The following is a 22053-nucleotide window of genomic DNA, read 5'->3' on the forward strand; positions in this document are numbered from 1 at the left end:
GGAAGTTAATGGTTGGAATCTGAAAATAATCTTTTGAAACCGAGGATTGAGTTGTGAACAAATGAACCAAAGGGATTTAATCGTTTTATTACATTGCTTATTTACTGTTTCTGAATTTGATTTATGTTCATACTATCCAACAACAAAAACCCTCTTGAGTGTGTGTGAGTATAAGGTGTTTGAAACTTTGCTTGAAAGATAATCCTTGGGAAACGACCTAGGAGTCACTTCCTAGTACTACAATTTTAATTGTTATATTATTTGTATCGGGTATGGCCTCAATCACTATCCATTTAGTAAACTTGAATAACCATCAAGTCTTGGTTAACCGGACTATCCATTTAATAAACTTGAATAACCATCAAGTCTTCATTAATCGAGTTATCCATTTAATAAACTTTAATAACCACCAAGTCTTGATTAATCGGGCTATCCATTTAGTAAAGTTGAAATTGTTTAATAAACTCCATGTCTTGATTGGCTGGACGAGCCATTTAATACACTTGAAATTGTTTAATAAAGGGGGGAGGGGGGGCTAGTCCATCTTTTTCAGGAATAGTGGCGATTTAGAGGACTTGATCCCATTTTGGGCTCATGAATTGTCCGCCATCGGAGGGGACTAGCCCACGCCTCTGAGGGGTGTATTGCTGGTGACCAAGAGGACATGGTCCTGGCTTGGGTTGGCGAATTTGAACTGCCATCAGAGGGGGACTGGCCCATGCCTCCGAGGGGTGTATTGTTGGCGACCAAGAAGACTTGGTCCTGGCTTGGCTTGGCGAATTTGAACTGCCATTAGAGGGGGACTGGTCCACGTATCCGAGGGGTGTATTGCTGGCGACCAACAGGACTTGGTCTTGGCTTAGGTTGGCGAATTTGAACCGCCATTAGAGGGGGAATGGCCCACGCCTCCGAGGGGTGTATTGCTGGCGACCAAGAGGACTTGGTCCTGGCTTGGGTTGGCAAATTTGAACTGCCATAAGAGGGGGACTAACCCACGCCTTCGAGGGATGTATTGCTGGTGACCAAGAGGACTTGGAAAAGACAACTGAATAATACCTCGTTAACATATAAGAGGGATTCGGTTACATCATTTTGCTCTGCCTTATAAAATTGTCGAAGATTTGCCGCGTTACAAGTACGGGGGATTTCCTTCCCTGCTAGGTCTTCGAGCTTGTAGGCCCTTTTGCTATTCTTGCTAGTTATCCGGTACGGTCCTTCCCAATTAGGTGCTAGTTTACCCTTTGTTTTTCCGACATCGGCTCTCCTGAGTACTAAACTGCCTGTTTCAAAGTCTCGCGGTACTACCGTTCGGTTGTATTTCTTGGTGGCTCTCTATTTGACGGTGGGTTCTTTGATTCTGGTTTGATCTCTCTTCTCTTCGATCTAGTCTACATTGTGCCTTAAAATGGTCGAATTGGCGGCTTCATCGAAGTGTGCTGTTCGCCAGGTGGGTTCGCCAATCTCTACTGGGATCATAGCCTCAGACCCGTAAGTAAGGTCGAAAGGAGATTCGTTGGTGGTGGAGTGAGGATTTGTGCAGTAAGCCCAGAGGACATGATGCAGTTGTTTCGGCCAGGGTCCCTCAGTTTCTTGTAATCTTCTTTTTATCCCACGGAAGAGGACTTTGTTAGCCGCTTTTTCCTGACCACTTGTATGAGGATGTTCAACTGAAGTGAAGTGTTGTTTGATGCGGAGGCTCGTCAGTAGTTCTCTGAACTTCCGGTCAGAAAACTGAGTTCCGTTGTCAATGACTATTATGGCAGGTATCCCAAACCTTGTTATGATATTTCTCCAAGTGACCTTCCGAATGTTGGTTGTCGTGATGTTGGACAGAGGTTCAACTTCAATCCATTTAGTGAAGTAGTTGACCGCCACTATCAGAAATTTAAGCTTCTAGTTGCTGGTGGAAATGGTCCCAAAATATCCATACCCCATCTGCATAATGGCCATGGGGTCATTGTTGTTGTCAGCTCTTTAGAAGGGCCTTGTGGAGGGCGACAAACAATTGGCAGGGTTTGCACTTCTTAGGGAATTCGGAGGCGTCGTGGTCGACCAATAATACCCAGCCTAGAGTATCTTTTTGATGACTGATGACGTGCTGAGGTGGTGACCGCAACTCCCTTCGTGGATTTCTTGAAGGACGTACTAAGCCCTATCGGGGCCGAGGCATTTGAGCTTGGGAGTAGAAAAGCCCCGGCGATACAAACAACCTTGTACCATGGTGAACCATTAACTGTATCTGAGGAATCTATGTATGTCTTTCTGATCTGCTGGTAGGTCGTCGTTGGTTAAGTACCTGATGATTGGGTCGGTCCAATCATTCAGGATCTGTGCTTGCTCGATAGGTATGACACTGGGTTGTAGGATTGTCCCTTGAATTACTGACCTGTTGTTACCCGGGCTCTTCGTGCTTGCTAGTTTGGACAAAATGTCAGCCCGAATATTCTGTTCCTTTTGGACGTGTTGTATGGAGGCCGTTTCGAACTTGCCCATTAACTCCTTAACCTTGCCCATATATTTTCCGAGTAACACGTCTTTTGTTTGATAGGCCCATGTAATCTAAGAGACTGCGAGTTGGGAATCACTACAGATGGAGACTTTCTTAGCCCGACTTCTCTGGCCAACTACAAACCGGCAATGCATGCTTCATATTCTACTTGGTTATTTGATGTGGGAAAGGTGAAGGTCCACGAGTGTTCGATGGTCATCCCCTAGCCGTTATCCAACAAAACCCCTGCTCCGTTGCCCTGAGGGTTGGATGAACCGTCAACATATATGGTCCATATTTGCTCAGAACTACCTGGTTGTGTGGTCTATTCGGCAACGAAGTTGGCCATGACTTGGCTTTTGATAGTCGTTCTAGGTTCGTACCGTATATCAAATTGGGATAGTTCAATAGACCACGAGATCATCCGCCCGACTAACTTAGGCTTGTCCAAAACCTGGCAGATAGGCTGATTGGTTCTGACCACCATCGAATGGGATTGAAAATACTTTCGCAGCCATCTTGTTGCCACCAAGAGGGCATAGGCGACCTTTTCTAACTTCTGATACTTGAGCTCTGGGCCTTATATTGCCTTACTGGTGAAGTATACTAAGTGCTGACCATCTTCATTTTCTCTTATTAGAACGGTGGCTACGGTCCCGTCTGTTACTGCCAAGTAGACGTATAGTGTCTCAGCGGGTGCAGGCTTTGAAAGCACGGGGGGAATAGCTAGGTATTGTTTGAAAATTTGGAAAGTTGATTAACAATCCTCCGACATAGTAAAGGTATTGCTCTTTTTGAGGAGTTGGAACAGTGGGAAGGAATGCTTGGCGGATGATGGAAGGAATTTGGCCAAGGCCGCCAGTCGCCCATTAAGTTGTTGAACTTCCTTAACTGATCTTGGGTTGCGCATGTTGATGATTGCTTGCCATTTTGCTGGGTTGGCTTCAATACCCCAACTTGTTAACAGAAATCCTAAAAACTTGTCGGCTTCGACTCCGAATGTAAACTTTTCCGAGTTGCACAGTCAGCTGAAGACGACATATAGGATACTCACATAATCTTCCGTCGGCACACTCTTGGCGATCATATCGTCCATGTAGACTTCCATGCTCTTTCCAATCTGATCTGCGAACACAGTGTTCATCATCCTCTGTTATATATCCCCCGCATTTTTCAAACTGAACGACATGACCGTATAATAGTAAGCCAGCTTAGGTGTAATGAAGGTGGTCTTGTCTTGATCTGGGGGTACATGGGAATCTGTTTATACCGTGAATAAGCGTCCATAAATGACAAAAACTGATACCCGAAAGAATTGTCAACGAGATGATCGATGTTCGGGATGAGGTATAGATCCTTTGGGCACACTTTGTTCAAGTCTGTATAATACACATACATCCGCCACTTCCTCGATGATATTTTGACCAGCACGACGTTTGACAACCATGTGGTATATGTTATTTCTCGGATGAAGTCAGCCTCTAATAATTCTGAGATCTTTTGAGTAACCTCAGTTTTTCTGTCGGCGTCCATCTTTCTTTTCTTATAGGCCACTGGTCGTGCTCCTGGAATTATCGTGAGTCGGTGGCAAGCAAATGAGGGGTCTATTCTGGGCATATCCGCAGCGGACCAGGCAAAAAGATCTTTGTTGTTCTTCAGGCGTTTGATTAGTTTTGATCTCTGAGCTTCGTCGAGAGTACAACCGATATACACTAGATTTTCTTTCAAGGGACCGAGTTGAAGAGAGGTTTTTTCTCCCTTTGGCTGAGATCGTAGGTCTTCTGTAACTGCCCTGCCATCTAACTCCACCAAGTGCACGCCCCGTTCTTTTTTCTTGGGGGGTGATACTCGTGTTGAAGATTGATTTGGTCGAAGACTCATCTGATAGCAACTTCTTGCGCTATGCTGATCTCCCCTAACCATGCATACCCGGAGGTCAGATGAGAGAAACTGCATGTAGAGGTGTGGATTAGAAACTATTGCTTCGAGATGGTTGAGCGTTGGTCGATCGAGTATGGCGTTGTAGGTCGAGATACAGTCGATGACCATGAACTTTGCTTGAATTGTCTGGGTCAGAGGGTGTTCTCCAACAGTCAGCCACATATCAACCTAGCCCCGGGGGTGATTCATTGTCTAGTGAAACCGACAAGCTGTCCATCATATGGCAACAGGTCTCTGTCCTTGAGTTCCATTTTTGTGAATAGGTCTTGAAACATGATGTCCGCCGAACTGCCTTGGTCAACAAACAAACTTCCCACCTTTTTATTATCATTTTGGCGGTGATGACGAGGGGATCGTCATGATCGCGGACGACGCCTTCATAACCACGATCGTCGAAATAGATCGGGGGTGCTGCCTGGTGACCCTGATATTGGCGGGGTTTTCGGACAGTTGATTGCATTATCTCTCAGACATATCTTTTCTGGGCTGACCTAGATGTACCACCAGTAGTGAATCCATCGGATATGGTGTTGATGTCCACTGGGCTCCGTTGTCGTCTATTGTTGGAGCGATATTGGTTTCTCCAGTCTCTGTTCGGAGGACGTTCCTGTTGATTGTTTGGGGGGAACGTCTTCGAGGAGGGCTGGATTGGCGCAGAGGTTTTCGATAGTGTCCCTCAACTAGATACACACTTATGTTACATGGCTAAAGAAGGTGTGGAAGTCACAATATTTGAAGCAGTCTTGGGTCCCTAATCTCCTGCTTGGATTGGCTTTGGGGAGTTAGACTAAGTGGGCGGCCATAACTTCTTGCAAAATTTTAGTTCGGTTGGCATTGAGGGGGTGTAAGAGAAGTATTTGGGTTTTTTGGGTTGTCAGGGTGGATTATCTCGAGGGTGTTCGTGTGTTTTTGGCCGTTTGGTTTCCCGTGAGGAGAGTTGGTATTCTCTATACTCGGTGGGTAGGCGGTTAGGATGGATTTCGTCTAGATTGATGAATTGTTGAGCCTTAAATCGGAGTTCTTTCATTGTGAGGTATGAATATTTAGCCAATTCTTGCCTGAAGAAGCCATCCTGCAAGTCTGTCACCAAAATATGCACTGCCACCTCCAGGCTCAGGGTGCGAACCTTCATGGCCACCGAGTTGAATCTGTCTAGGTAAGCTCGGAGGGGTTCATGTGACTCCTGCCGTATACCAGACAAGGTGTAGGAAGAGTGAGGCTGCTCTTTGCTTGCTGTGAAGCGGATGTTGAACCCGTTGGCGAGAGTGGCCCATTGGTCGATGTTGTTTGGTGCGAGTCGGGTAAACCACTACAAGGTAGCCCGTTTTAGAGTAAGGGGAAATGCTCGACACATGATGGGGTTGGTGACCCCATGGAAAAGCATTGAGGCCTCAAAGGCATCCAGATGATCCTGTAGGTCACTTGTTCCATCGTATTGTTCGATGTTGCTTAGTCAGGTAAGATATTTTGGGAGTGGTGAGGACATAATGGTTTCAGTGAAAGGATGTATTGCTCGTGAGGAGCTGTGGTCGGGGGGTGAGTTATCTGAGTGGTTTTCGTGTTTGGGGGGACTACTAACCTAGAGGCTTCAACGGAGTGCTCATCGACAACTGACCGTGAAGGTCCATTATTGGGTTCTGGTCGATGTTGGCGCAGCTCGGCTAGTAGTTGGGCTCGTTGCTGGATAATTTGGCCTTGGATTTGTATCATGTGGAGGAGTTGTTGGATAGTGGGTGCTTCTGGGATGGTGTTTGGGGGATGACTGGCTAGCCTGGTGAGATGGTTGCACTAGTGATGGAGGTTCAATGGAAGGGGTATCGTGATTCGGGTTGAGTGGTTCTGCATGGCTAAGTGGTTGAGAATGGATGGGGTATCGTGATTCCCACAGACGGCGTCAATGTTCTTTGCTGTTGAGAATGGATGATCGGGAATTGAGGACGAATGGTTGGGAGGTGATGATGAATGGTCGGGAACGTGTGGGAGAGCATGAGACTTGGTCGGATGATCGTCTGGACCCACCGGGGGAGGTACCTGAAAAGGTTCTCCAACGATCAAGCCAATAATGTATTCTAAAGAGAGAAGAGGAGTAAATAAGAGAGAAGTTAGAGCAATAAGTGTAGCAATAAATGAGGGAATGAAATTAATTATACTCCGTGTGTGGTCTCCTATTTATAGAGCGTAGTGAATGCTGAGTTGGCATTTGGCCATTGATCAGCATCTAACGGACATAAGGAACGTACTCAGATCGTCCTTTCTTGTCCTATGAATCTGCTCTCGTCAAATTGTCGGGGACAGGCAGAATGTGCAGGCGGCGTGGCAGGCGGTCTGCTATCTGACACTGAAGGCGGGTCAGCGGTGCATTAAATAGTGGGTCAGAGGTGCATTAAATGGTAGGTCAGAGGCACATTAAATGCTACGCCACAAACATTAAATGTTATGTCAGGAGCATTTAATGCTATGTTGGGAGCTCTTATAGTTTCTACCACGAGGGAACCTACTTAAGGCGGGCAAGGGAGGTTATGCGGAACAATAGACTTTATGTTTGGGACCCATGGTTAATTGTCCGGTTATAATCGGGATGGAACACCCTGAATGATTCTGTAGAATGATCCATCATTGAACTAGCAGGTAACCTCTGCAATATGGAATTTCCATTTTCATCTATCAAGCATAGGAGAATTCCAGCACTACTGCCACTTATACTTGAGCCATATATGTTGCTGGTACTTGACCCTGAATAAAGATTGAATAAATGTTTTCTACTGATGCATTTGTGTACATTTTCACTTCAGAAGACGTGAAGGCCTCACAAAGCTCTGAAAATCAAAGCTCTGAAAATCTGTGGGCAAACCAATTAGTCGGCAGGATTCAGGAACATTAGAGAATAGAGATTGATGAATAAATTAAAAGCTTATGGATAATCAAAGTACATCATTAGAATATTCATGGCGAAAGAGTCTACTCAAATGTTCATAATCGCTAGTATGCGACACAGTTAACAAATGGTCTTCAGTGAAATGATACATTGTTGTGAAAAAATAGAAACAAGAAAACATAGAACCATTGCACATGAAGGGAAAATAAGTGACTCAGGTCTTGTATTCAAATCCGCAAGTGTCTGATAAGAACATAATGAAGTTCAAACAAAAATGGGCAGCCGCGAATTTGGATAATCGATGTAACGAAGTCAGATCAATCCTATAAATTAGGAAGCGAAGTACTTTCAAAAAATTGAAAGCAAACCATGCTACCAATCACTGAACCTGTACCCTACAAAAACTGATTAGTTTTGTCATCACTTAAGCCATGGCAACAGTGGCTGGTTATATCCAAGCTTCCCAAGTGTATGACTCACCTTAAAATTAAGAAAGTAAAATTTAAGCTTCTCAAGTGCCATAACTTCAAATTTTAAAGTTTTACATAAACTACCTTATTGATACAGAAACCACATGATGTCATCACACTCACTCAAAATCAATCATCTAGATCCATTGCAGTAATCATTTTGGGGTACACCACACTGAAATATTTGATTTGTCAATCCTTGCAATTATATGCAGCATCAGAAAAGTAAAAGCCTTGACTGATACATCAGACCACAAAAGCAAATAATATAAGTATGATCATGATTCATGAATTCATGATCATTGAAATTTGTAAGAACTGATCAGCTACATTAAGAACAATTGGTAAGAATGTTGTTCAATTAGAAAACAATGAAGTAGCATAGCTGTGGACATACATATTGAATCGTAATAGACTATACAGTAAGAATCAATTTTGGTTAGAGTAAACACTTATTTCAGTCTCTCATATTTTTTCGACCTTAAAAATGACTATTTTGATCAGCATTTGGAATTTTTGGGTCCATTTTGAGTTTTTCAATTTTTAAGGAACCAAACTGGTAAAATCAAAAAATATGAGGGGTTGAAATGAATATTTATTCTTTTAATTGTTTTATGCTCTAGAAGCACCTAACATTCTCTATAAAAAACCACCATGTATCAACTATGATCTACCTAACCCAATTAGTAGATACAATTGACTGAAACCCAATTCTTAATATCAGGAATCAACAAGCTTCCAATTTTCCATTCCATTAAATTAAAAAACATAAATATTACAAAACTTTGACATATTCAGACAAAATAGGTAAACAAAAATATCAAAAAATCCATTTGAACAAAGCTAAGAGTCCAAAAAGTTAAGATTTTTAATAGTTTCCTAGGAAAGTATTAAATGGGCACCTTGGAAATGAGTAGAAGATTGTTTAGCTTGAGTAGCAAAGCATAAAGGCCTTTTTTGAGTTTTTGTTGGATGAAAAGGTAAAGAGGATAATATATGTATTCTAATACTCCTTGTGTAAAATTGGACCTTGCTCATTGAAATTGTAGGTATGATACCCCTCACAGGAATTACCTCCATAGTTCAACACACAGGAATGGTATGGAATTGAAGTGCATGCACAAACAATTCAAGGTACAAAATTTGAGACAACAAAACAATAGAATATATAGACAATAAAAGCTGGTGAGGAACAGAAGAACATGTAGCGTTTGTAGTCCAACGGTTAGGATAATTGCCTTCCAAGCAATAGACCCGGGTTCGACTCCCGGCAAACGCAAGCTTTTTTATTTATCTAAAGTTCATTTTAGCCCTATAAGATTCTTGCAAGTTGCAATAACATAATTTCCATGATTCATTTTTGTGTATTTTCGATTATTTTTAGATTATTTCATACGAAGAAGATAACATTTGTCTTTAAAATTCCTAATAAATAAAAAACCAATATAGGTAAATGAATAATAAAGAAAAACCAATATAGATAATCTGAAGAAAAAGTTCTAATATTGATAAATGAATAATTTCTATAAGATCCTGATAAATAAATTATATTTTTTTCTTCAGTCATTTCACATAGGGCAATATTTGACTTTAAAATCACTAATATTGCCTTATGTGAAATGACTGAAGAAAAAATTAAAGTCAATATTAGAAAATTGATGGGAATATTTAGTAAAATTCATAATAATAAAATGAGGTAGATATTTAGGTCATCAAAATAAATCTATATTCTTCTAATATCTTAATCACTTGGTCAGATATATTTTTTACCTATATGGGCCAAGTGGAACCCAACACGCCACAACTTCATCGTTATTTTCGTGACAACACAAGTTTAGAATCTTGACAATGTGTTCATAATAATTCCATGTTATCTATCCAATTAGTAGGAAACCTCTCTATTTATAGAGAGATAAGTATTATTTTTACACTAGTTTTAAGAATAAAAATGTTAATACAAATGTAAATAGAATTATATAATTATTATTTTTCGTTTTTTGTCTTATTTTGCACAGGATTTTCCAGAATCTGACTCATATCCAATTATTTTTCCTTTCAACATGTATTTTTCCATGGTCCCAAAATACTTTTATGGATATGCCTATTGTTAAAAGTTTAAAATAATCCAAGTGTTAAGAGATATAGATTTGTGTATATAGGAAGAAGTTAGTTGTAACTTCCTATTAATAGTAGTGGTTTGAAATTCTGTTAAAGTAGTTAACTACTACTTGCTATAAATAGTAAGTCAATAAATCATTGCATGTAGAAAACTAACTACTGCATTCTTTTACTTCTCAATCTTCCACAATTACTTTCTCCTTCTTCTGTTACTTGGCATATCCGAATTCCAACAAATTCTAGTATCAAGAGCATAGAAATCCAACAACCTGTGGGTGTGTATGAGTGGCTCGGTGAGAGCAAGGAAGGGATCAAAATTCATTGCGTGTGAATCATCTTGATAAAGAAGGCAAGGCAGAAATTCAGAGTGTGGGATCAGAGGAGATTTGAAGAAAACAGATCAATTGAAAGATGGTTGGAGGAAATGGTAATAATCTCCCCTCAATGGGACTCCTCATTCTTATTGAAAAGAATTGGGATCGATGGAGGACACAAATGAAAGTCTTATTTTGCTTTCAAGAAGTAAGTAAAGTGATTGAAGATGACTTTCTTCATCTAGGTCCTAATGCCATAGAGACACAAAGAGCAATACGCAAGGAAGCCAAGAAAAAGGACAACAAAATGCAATCACTTCCAAGGAGGCATGAGATATGCTGATCAGAAGTCATGCATGGGGAGACAAAATAATGAAGGTAAAGCTTCAATCTCTTAGGAGACAATATGAGCTATTACACATGGAAGAAGGTGACAAAATTGGTGAATACTTTACCAAGATTCCGACCATAACAAATCAAATGAAAGGCTATTGGGAATCAGTCTCAGATCTCATGATAATTGAAAAAATCATAAGATCTTTGCCTTAAAGATTTGACTTCATAGTGGTAGTTATTGAAGAAGTGAAGATAGAAGAACTGCAAAGCTCATTGGAAGCCCATGAGTTGAGGTTGTTTGACAGAAATCCAGTCAAGAAATATGAACAAGCATTGAAGACAAGTCACTTCAGGGAAGAGGACATAAGGAAATATAAGAAATGGAAGGGAAAGCAAGGTTATCACAAAAGAGGACACATGAATCCAACTAGATCAAACCATGATTGGACTGAATCCTTAGATCGAGGAGGAAGAACAAGATTGAACCAGAAGAGATTTGACAAAGGCAAGGTAGAATGTTACAATTGTCATAAATTGGGTCATTACTCTTATGAATGTGCCAAAGATAAGTCCAATTTGATCAAGAACCATGAAGAAGCCTATGCAACACATGAACCAGATTCAGAACCACTGAACCTAATTGTGACAACCTCTGCTGCAGACTCATACATTGAATCCTGGTATCTAGACTCGGGATGCTCAAAGCATAAGGAATGGTTGATAGACTTTGACTCAGCAAAGAAGAGTAGGGTAAAGTTTGTATGTGATAACTCTCTAGAGGTGGAGGGAGTAGGGAATGTAGTCATCATCAGGGAGAATGGATCTACGGCCATAATCACAAATGTGTTGTATGTGCCTAAAATGAAATTCAACCTCCTAAGCATAGACCAACTAATAGAGAAAGGATTCACTGTCCTGATGAAAAATGGACAAGTTGAGCTCTTTGATTATGAAAACAAGTTGATCTTCAGAAGCAAAGTGAACAAGAATAGGACATTCCTAGTGAACATAAAGGTTGTTGAGATTCACTGCTTGGCCTCTATGGAAATCAGTGATGAGAATTGGCTATGACACTCAATATATGATCACTTAAACTTCAAGAGTTTGCATCAGCTAGGATCAAGACAAATGGTCTCTAGTATGCCAATCATAACTCTACCTGAGAAGACTTGTGAAGTCTGCTTAATAGGAAAACAAACAAGGAACACATCCAAATCAGAAGTAAAGATGAGATCCAAGTCAATCCTGGAAATAGTACATTTTGATGTATGTGGTCCTTTTGAAACACCCTCTTTAGCTGGAAACAAATATTTCATAATATTTGTAGATGAACTCAATAGAATGACTTGGTTGGATGTAATAAAGGTCAATAGTGATGCATTTGAATCCTTTCTGAACTTCAAAGCCCTCAGTAAAAGGAAAGTGGAAAAAGTCTAAAGCTTCTTAGAACTAATGGAGGAGGGGAATTCACTTCAAATGAATTTGAATCATACTACAGGAAGAATGGTATAAGACACAAAATCACTGCATCCTATACTCCTCAACACAATGGTTTGGCTGAAAGCAGAAACATGACCATCATGAACATGGCAAGAAGCTTGATCAAAGGTAAGGAACTACCACAAAAACTCTAGGCTGAAACAGTGTCAACATCTATATATCTACTAAACAGATGTCCAACAAAGAGGCTAGAAGGGAAAGTACCAATTGAGGTCGGGACAGGAAGAAAACCAGTTGTAGGTCTTCTCAAGGTGTTTGGGTCACTAGCCTACAGACATGTACCAGATTAGAGAAGAACTAAACTTCAGGATAAAACTGAGGTCATGGTATTTGTAGGCTATCACTCAACTGGTGCATACAAACTCTATGATCCAGTCAAAGAGAGAGTGTTGATCAGTAGAGATGTGGTGGTTCTAGAAGATAAGAAATGGGACTGGAAACAAATGCAAACTAACTTGACCAGATTGGTTCCTTAAGTTCCTGAAATCACAAGCAATGAGTCTATCACAGAAAACTTAGCTGAAGCAGGTCATGAAAATCCTACAGTCCAGAGATTCAGAGACTATGAGATACACTCTGATGATCAAATCAATGAGGAAGGTGATATAATACATCTAGCACTGATGGCAGAAGCCAATCCTATCAATAAGTCAGAAGCTTTAGCACAAGAAGAGTGGAAAGATGCAATGGTTGAAGAGATCAAGTCAATAGAAAGAAATGAAATTTGGGACTTGGTCAAGCTACCACTTGACAAACACCAGATATGAGTAAAATGGATATTCAAACAAAAACTCAACCCTGATGGATCAATCTCCATATACAAAGCAAGATTGGTTGCTAAAAGGGTTCCTACAAAGACAATGGCTAGATTACAAAGAAGTATTTGTCTTTGTAGCTAGAATTGAAACCATAAGGACAGTTGTAGCAATTGCGAGTGCAAGAAACTGGGGATTATTTCAGCTTGATGTAAAATCAGCATTCCTACATGGTCCACTTATGGAAGAGGTATATGTGCAACAATCACTACGCTTCATAATAAAAGGCAAAGATCAATATATCTACAAGCTAGAGAAGGCTCTGTATGGTCTTAAACAAGCACCAAGGGCATGGAACAAGAGGATAGACTCATTTGTATTCAAACTCAACTTCAAGAAATGCCTTGTTGAGCATGGAGTCTATGTCAAAAAAGATGTAGAAGGTCAAATTCTGATCATTTGCCTATATGTAGATGACTTACTAGTGACAGGGTCAAACATTGAAAGGATTGAAGAGTTTAAAAGGGTGATGAAGGCTGAATTCGATATGACTGATCTAGGAAAGCTAAATTACTTCCTAGGAATGGAGTTTACATACACTAAAGAAGGAATGATGATGCATCAAAAGAAGTATGCAACTGAGGTTCTAAAAAAATTCAACATGAACTCCTGCAACTCAGTTGGCAATCCAGTTGAAACAAGCTTGAAATTGACTGAAGATGAAGAAGGTGAGTCGGTTAATGAGACTATGTTCAAGTAGATAGTAGGTTCGTTGAGATTCGTGTGCAATAGTAGACCAGACTTATCCTTTGGGGTTGGTCTTGTGAGTAGATTCATGTGTAAACCCAAGAAGACTCATCTACTAGCAACTAAAAGAGTGATGAGATACACCCAAGGAACAATTGATCAAGGAGTTATGTTTCCATATGGTAGACAAAGATCAAAACTAGAATTGATTGGGTATGCAGATTATGATTATGGTGGAGACTTGGTTGAGAGGAAGAGCACTTCAGGATACTTGTTTCTACTCAACAATGCTCCTATCTCGTGGTGTTCCTTAAAACAACAAGTTGTTGCTCTTTCTAGTTGTGAAGCAGAGTACATCTTAGGTTGCTTTGCTGCTCGCGAAGCTGTGTGGCTCGAGGAGTTGCTAATGGGCTAATGGAGATGAAGGTGGAAGTGAAAACGCCTCTGCAGCTCATAATTGATAATGTCTCAGTGATAAGCTTGTCAAGAAATCCAGTGAGTTATGGCAGAAGTAAACATATTGAAATGATGTTTCATTTTCTTAGAGACTTAGTAAACAAAAAGAAGCTTCAAGTGGTGTATTACAACACTCAAGTGCAATTGGCAGACATACTTACTAAAGCTCTAAGAGGTGATAGGTTTGAAGAATTGAAGAAGAGAATAGGTGTTGTATCTCTTAGGAACTTGTCTTAGGGAAGAGTGTTAAAAGTATAGAATAATCCAAGTCTTAAGAGATATAGATTTATGTATATATGAAGAAGTTAGTTGTAACTTCCTATTAATAGTAGTAGTTTGAAATTATGTTAAAGTAGTTAACTACTACTTGCTATAAATAGTAAGTCAATAAATCATTGCATGCAAAAAACTAACTAGTGCATTCTTTTACTTCTCAATCTTCCACAATTACTTTCTCCTTCTTCTGTTCCTTGGCATTTCCGAATTCCAACACCTATTTATTAGCTGCTATAAAAAACATATTATTATTTTATTCCATTTTTCACCAACAAAAAATATGTGTAAGAATTTAGTAAATTAATTTGTGTTTGTGATAGATTATATTTTTAAATTATGATGATAAAGTGAGATTATACTCTATTGTGATTACAAAATAAAAATTAAATCAAACCATTACATCATGTTTTATAATTTTATTATCAAATAAGTTTAGTTTATTAAAAAACATATAAAAAAAAATAAATAAAAAACAATCACCAGCTCATGCACGTACGTGTCTTCAAAAGAACCACATTTCATTACATAGAGAAACAAATATTTGTTGTCCCAGATTTTGTCCCATAAATTATATCACATCAATAATAATAAAGAAAAAACAACAACAATAATGAGCGTTTAATATTTTTTAATTTATATGACATGTTTTCATTAACACAAGATAAAGAATGAGACATAACTTTAAAACACCTTATCTTTGTTCTATGAATGGTTCCCACACTCCACCAAGTTGAAGTTTCAACATTTCACTTGATATAAGTTGTTGCCTTGCCCCATGCTTATTGTAATTTAATTGCAAATTTGCAACGCCTATATATGGAAACTCTTAGATTTTATATAATATTGAAAGTTTCAAACACATGCCGTTTTTGCATAGTTCTATATGCAAGACAAGGTGCGAAAGTTATTATGGGTGGAGCTTAATTGTAAGTGCTTGATGGCTTTTCTTAATTAGATCCTGGATTGGGGAAAACACTCTTCTACTATTTTTTGGAAAAATCTATACAAACACCTAAATTTTATACTTTTTATAAGTAGTTATAATAAATTATTTTTTCTTTTTAATATTAAATTAATAATAATGAAAATTATGTTATGCATTTTATTCTAAAATTGAGTGTTACATTTTTATTTTATATACTAATATTATTCCACTAACCACGTTTATTTATATATATATATAATAAATTTAAATAATAATGATTTAACACTTGATTTTAAAATAAAATGTATGATATGATTTTTTGCTACTATTGATTTAACCTTATCTTTATGTATGGATCAATTTAATTAACAATTAAAGTTTAAAGAATAATTATGGGGAAAAAATAGTTTTTAGTAACTACTTACATAAACCATAGATTAAGATAGGTTGTATGTACTTTTCATTTTTTTTCCTTCTATTGGACATACAAGCCTATATTTTCAATTAATCCATTCAACTTGTAATTTAAAAACTTAAAAATTCCATCCACTTGACCTCCCAATCCCAAATTGTAGGGGGTGGGGTGGGTAGCAATAATTGAATAGATTAGAGTGACATGAATGAACATGATACCTTTATATTATATAATTGTACACATCATTATGAGTTGTGACCTTTACATGTTATACTTGTCTATTTAGAATACAATTTCTTCTTTTCTTACATGATTTTATTGAAGTTATGTAGCTCAACTACATTCATAGTTTGACAAATTTAATATTATAGATCAAATGACTTTCCAAGTCATGAAATTGAAGCCTATGCATTAATGACTTTCCCTACCAGTCCAAAATGGCAACATGATCAATAATATTACACCTTCCTAAAAATTAGTAAGAGAGTAAACATTTTAGAAATTTATATACACATGTCAATATGACCATTCAAAACCTGTAAGATCTTTAAATCCTTTATTTCTTTTTAATTTTTTACCTGAAATGCGATTTAATTTTGATTAATTGTGTATGATGCATGTGTAAGTCTTACCCAAAAAAATTGAATATAGATTAGATATTCAAATCTTATTTCATACAATGTAGTGTCTAATGATAATAATAATGAAAATTTAAATTTTTTAATTAATATGACATATTTTTATTAATATAAAACAATGTATAAGATATGATTTTTTGACTAACGATAAGTAGAAAATTAATAATAAGTACACATGACTTTATCTGTGATAATGACTGGCATGTCTTGCTTTGGAGTACAAGAATGAAAAGTGTAATGTAGTGATAGATACGCAAAGGAAACTAAATATGCATTGAATAAAAATAATTCAACTATCCTATAGGTATCATATCAGAATCTTAAGATTCTGAATCATCATAATTCATATATCATAAAGTCTTCATTTCTAAGCCAATTCCAAAATCTACAATAACCAATACCATTCATGGAAGAAGATTCCCTCAACTCTTCAACTCAAAGTTCCCAACAACAACAACAACATCTTCTTAACCATAACAACTATCATATTACCAAAACAAAACCAACCAAAAAACTAGCACTTCTTCCATTGGTTTTTCTGATCTATTTTGAGGTTGCTGGTGGTCCTTATGGTGAAGAATCTGCAGTAGGTGCTGCAGGCCCATTATTTGCTATCATTGGCTTCATAATATTCCCTTTCATTTGGAGCATTCCAGAGGCACTTCTCACTGCAGAGTTAGCCACAACTTTCCCTGGAAATGGTGGGTTTGTGATATGGGCTAATGAAGCTTTTGGTCCCTTTTGGGGTTCTCTTATGGGTTTTTGGAAATTCTTTTGTGGTGTTATAAACTTAGCCTCATATCCAGTTCTATGCATAAACTATCTCAAACTATTAATCCCATCTTTATCCTCTGGCTTACCACACTTTTTCTCTATATTCATATCAACTTCTGTGCTATCTTTCTTGAATTATTCAGGTTTGGCTATAGTTGGTTATACTGCAGTATTTTTAGGAGTTATTTCACTTTTACCATTTGTGTTACTCACTTTAATTTCCTTGCCAAAAGTTGACCCTACAAGATGGTTAAGTTTGGGACAAGAGGGTGTTAAGAAAGATTGGACACTTTATTTTAACACAATCTTTTGGAACTTGAACTTTTGGGATAGTGCTAGTACTCTAGCTGGTGAAATTGAGGAACCACATAAAACATTCCCAAAGGCTTTGTTATCTGCAGGGTTTCTCACTTGTTTAGCTTATATAATTCCTTTATTGGCTGCAACTGGGGCTATGCCATTAGACCAAAAAAATTGGGCTGGTGGGTATTTTGCAAATGTAGCAGAAACTATTGCTGGAAAATGGTTGAAATTGTGGATGGAAATTGGTGCTGTTTTATCAATTATTGGTCTTTTTGAAGCCCAATTGAGTAGTGCTGCATACCAACTTCTTGGTATGGCAGATTTGGGTTTTGTGCCTAAATTTTTTGGAGAAAGGTCTAAGTGGTTTAATACTCCTTGGATGGCTATTTTGCTTTCAACAATTATAGCACTTAGTGTATCATTTTTCACCTTCACAGAGATTATATCTATAGTGAATTTTTTGTATAGTTTGGGTATGCTTTTGGAGTTTGCATCTTTTCTTTGGCTTAGGAGGAAATTCCCATCATTGAAAAGACCATTTAAGGTTCCACTTGGACTGCAAGGTCTTATTATAATGTGTTTAGTGCCTTCTGTGCTTTTGGTCTATGTGATGGCTATTGCTACAAGAATTGTGTATGTGTCTAGTGCTTTGTTGACTTTTTTTGGGATTGTGTTATATCATTTCATGAATTCTTGCAAGTCAAGGAATTGGATTGAATTCAATCATGTAGGAGGAGATAAATTGGATGAAGAGGACAATGTTTTATAGAAGTTGGGGTATGTAGGAGGAGATAAATTAGATCATAGGGTTGGAAAAAATGATATTTTTTTCTTACATTGATGTATTGATATGTAATCTTGTATTTTAACTTATTGTAAAAATAGAATTTAATCTTTAATGTAATCCTTTTGTATGCAGGTAAGCATTTCTTATGCTCCTTTAATACAATATTTTTCTTAGCAAAAATAGAATTTGGGGTATGGTTGCTGTGATCATTATTGTTTTTTAATTGGGTGATGCACATTGGGTATTAATTTATGTGACATTCATTTGGGGTAGAAGAATATGTTACTCTTGTATTATATTATATATATAGTATTTGTATCTTATTTTGTAAGCTTACTTATTCATTCAAACTTCTTACTGATGATGGGTTCAATGCTTACTCAATAGAGATCTACTTCAATATTAGAGGATTCAATACCATATAGAAATGTTGAAATGTATTATAAAAAAACATTAATGTCCCAAATTTTAATATTTTTAATAAAATAATATTAGAAGTTATCAAACTCTTTCTTGATCTCATATTTTAGTATTGAACACTTCAATATTATAATAATATTGATGAATCCACGCTCCCTTGAATTTGAGCAAAATAAGGCAGTTTAGTTTCATTTATATTACACAACTATTATTTTATTATTTTATTCCGAAGGATTCTATATAATTATTCATCCATACTATATCATTTAGTTCAACGAGTGAATTGGAACTGCAGTGTATGACAATTATCCCCATCAAAATCGAAAAACTATTAGTTTGAATCTGACGGACTCTATCTATCAAAATTACTTTGCCCACATAAAAAAATCATATTTTTAAAAATAATAAAACATATGTTGAACTTTATAGTTGTTTGTAAATAATAATATTGCAATAATTTAATTATATATTGTTAATAATAATACATCTCATTGCAATAATTTAATTATATATTGCATATAATTATATTTATATAATTATTATAATATATATATATATAATTGAATTGATATTCAGTTTAATTTGTGAACTACTGATTAAATAATTATACAAATACTCTAATTAATTTAATAATCTGCATAATATTAATAATATACTAACAATTGTTCAATCTCGATGTGAGTATGGACAAATCAAGTCATAAAATTGTTTGTTTTCGATGAATATCTTTATTTATTCATAATATTTGCTCTTTTGAATAAAAAATATTTTATAACATTACTATGATGGGCTCCTTGTCTAGAGATAATACTCCCTGGAGGCTATACAGTAGAAAACTATAACTTATAAGTTATAATTATTGGACTGGTTGATATTTTACCTTTTACTAATATATTAATTACTTCTACTTTCACTTCAAACTTGGTGCATTTCTCAATTTTAAGGTATTTTCATCCCGAGGTTTAAAATTGAGCCTTACCTTAAGGCTTAAATCTTATATGTAAAGTAATTATGAATGTTAAGTGAAATCTTATAATTGAGTCATTCATTTTTAAGACTTCCCCAAATATATCTTTCATTAGATCAATTCTACAGGAAATACTAAAGGTATATTTTATGAAAATATCACATGTTCTCAAGGGTTTACATTCTCTATTTCGAACCAATCAGATTTTAACAATTAATATAAAAATATTTTTTTTCCTAAATATTTTATTTTTATTTATGTGGTAATAACTAATTGACCGAGTCAATGTTGTCTCTTCATACTTCACAGCTTAAGCATGATGTATTGTCATACCTTGTCCAGTGCCAACTAGTTGGTTGTTCAAGGTTTCTTCATAGATAGGTTTGAGGATGTTACACATTTAAAGATTCTAATATGATAAAATTTTCGAAATGAGCATGAGAAATCATAAGTATTATTAAATGGCATACCACAAGCACAAGTTAATGAAAATAAAAAGGTTATGTTCCATCCCGGTCAAAACTGGGCATACCACCCGACCAGGATGAAGCCAATCCGACTAAAACAATTGCAAACAGACATGAGCCAAACTCTTACGTCATCCTCACTTAAGTACCATAAATGTCACTAACATAATATTTAATGCAACCCCCAATTGGGCTCTGTCACGCCCCTTGACAGAAGCAGTATGTCCCCTTAGGACAGATAAGTCCCACTTGGAGACCTACATCGCATCATGTCAAGATGTCATTGTTCCTAACACACAATTTAATGCTCCACCAATTGATGTCTGTCACGCCGCCTGTAAATCCCAACTTGCTCCCTCTGACAAACACAGTCAGAGAGAACCTACTATGCGGTGGGGACAAAGCTGTCATGCTCCAATCACACGCATTACCAAGTCACCATCATCCAATAAGTAGGTGACACGTCACCAAGGTATTTACTATAAATAGAGGGTGTTCTCCTACATGAAGTATGATCTTCTTTCATATTCTCTTGCATCATAAATAAACACTCACCCTCATAAACACCCCCTCATATATTCATTACTAGCATTTACTCTCATTCACCTTCATTAACTCCTCATAAATCTCATATTAACTTGAGTGTTAGAGAACCTTTCCAGGTACCTCCAGTTCAAGCTTCATCCCCGTCAACCCTTCGAAGCAAGTAACCCCATTAGACTCTCTTTCCAACCATCCCCAACAGACAGAAAAGAACATTGGCATCGTATATGACTTACCTACACCATGATGACCACTCGAAATCAAGCACAACTCATCAGCCAAGCAGAACCAGTCACCACCAACATACCTCCCAACTAGAGATGGCAAAACGGTTCGCCCGACCCGTTTAGCCAGTGCCCGCAAAATTTTAAGTGGGCACGGACATGCCTGTATTGGTTTAACGGACAAAATTCAATGTCCTGCCCATTTTAAAACGGGCTTGCGGGCGGCCCGCAAACATTGTTGAATAATTAAAATAAAAAATAAAAAATTCATATAATAAATGAAATTTAATTAAATAAAGTATTTGAAGATACAAAATTAACAAATTCTTTTATATTTTATATGAAACTTAACAAATCACATTATATTACAATTTTTTTAGGGATTAAAAATCACACTACATCATAACTTATTTAAAATTTTCTTACTTTTTCCTTAAATTATATTTATGGGCCGCCCACATGCCCAACGGAAATACCCGTAAACTTGGCGGGCAAAATGGGCAAAATTTGTATGCCCTACCTGCAAAAAAATGCGGGCTATGCGGGCGCGCCCGCGGGTAATGCCCTTTTTGCCATATCTACTCCCAACCATCACACTCTGTCCCTCGATCATCCAGCACAAATACAGGCATCCCACCAAGCTAGCTAGAGCCAACCTCCCAACCATATGCCAAAACCACCCACTATCCAACAGCTCCTCCACATGATTCAAACCCAAGGCCGAATCATTCAACAACAAGCTCAACTCTTAGTCAAACTCTGACAGTAGAAACCCGAGTCTAGCAACTAACCACAGCCAGTTGTCGATGAACACTGCGCCAACTCCGCTGAAGAATCCCGACCAATGCTCACAACCACCATAAATACTAAAACTACAAACATACACATTCCATCTTACCACAATACCACAACGGCCAAACACCCCTTCACCGAGACAATCATGTCATCACCCTTACCCAAACACTTGACTCGCCAAAGCAATATAGACCAATTTGATGGTACATCCGACCCACAAGACCATCTAGACTCTTTTGAGGCAACTATGCTCTTTCATGGGGCCACTGATCACATTATGCGCCGAGCTTTCCCTCTCACTCTAAAACGTGGGGCCTTGCAGTGGTTCACCCGACTACCACCAGACAACATTAACCAATGGACAGTCCCAACCGACAAATTCAACTTCCGGTTCACAACCAGTAGAGAGCAACCAATATCCTCATACACTTTGTCTAGTATTCGACAAGGACAACACGAACCACAACGAGCCTACTTAGAATGGTTTAACATTGAAGCTATGAAAGTTTGCACCTTAAG

The 22053-nt window shown here is 37.5% G+C and overlaps 2 protein-coding genes and 1 non-coding gene across 3 annotated transcripts; all 3 read left to right on the forward strand.

Annotated features, from left to right (window-relative positions):
- Positions 8982-9053, forward strand: TRNAG-UCC. Its single transcript has one exon. It is a non-coding gene; the product is annotated as a tRNA-Gly (tRNA).
- On the forward strand, positions 10304-11613 carry LOC109335047. Its single transcript, XM_019571128.1, has 2 exons — positions 10304-10533; positions 10758-11613. Exons 1-2 carry the CDS (start codon positions 10304-10306, stop codon positions 11611-11613), a joined length of 1086 nt encoding a protein of 361 aa, XP_019426673.1.
- LOC109360397 (probable polyamine transporter At3g13620) lies at positions 16552-18157 on the forward strand. Its single transcript, XM_019605281.1, has one exon. It carries the CDS (start codon positions 16661-16663, stop codon positions 18098-18100), a length of 1440 nt encoding a protein of 479 aa, XP_019460826.1. The 5' UTR covers positions 16552-16660; the 3' UTR covers positions 18101-18157.

This window comes from Lupinus angustifolius, chromosome LG01, assembly GCF_001865875.1.
Source record: "Lupinus angustifolius cultivar Tanjil chromosome LG01, LupAngTanjil_v1.0, whole genome shotgun sequence".
Taxonomy (NCBI): domain Eukaryota; kingdom Viridiplantae; phylum Streptophyta; class Magnoliopsida; order Fabales; family Fabaceae; genus Lupinus; species Lupinus angustifolius.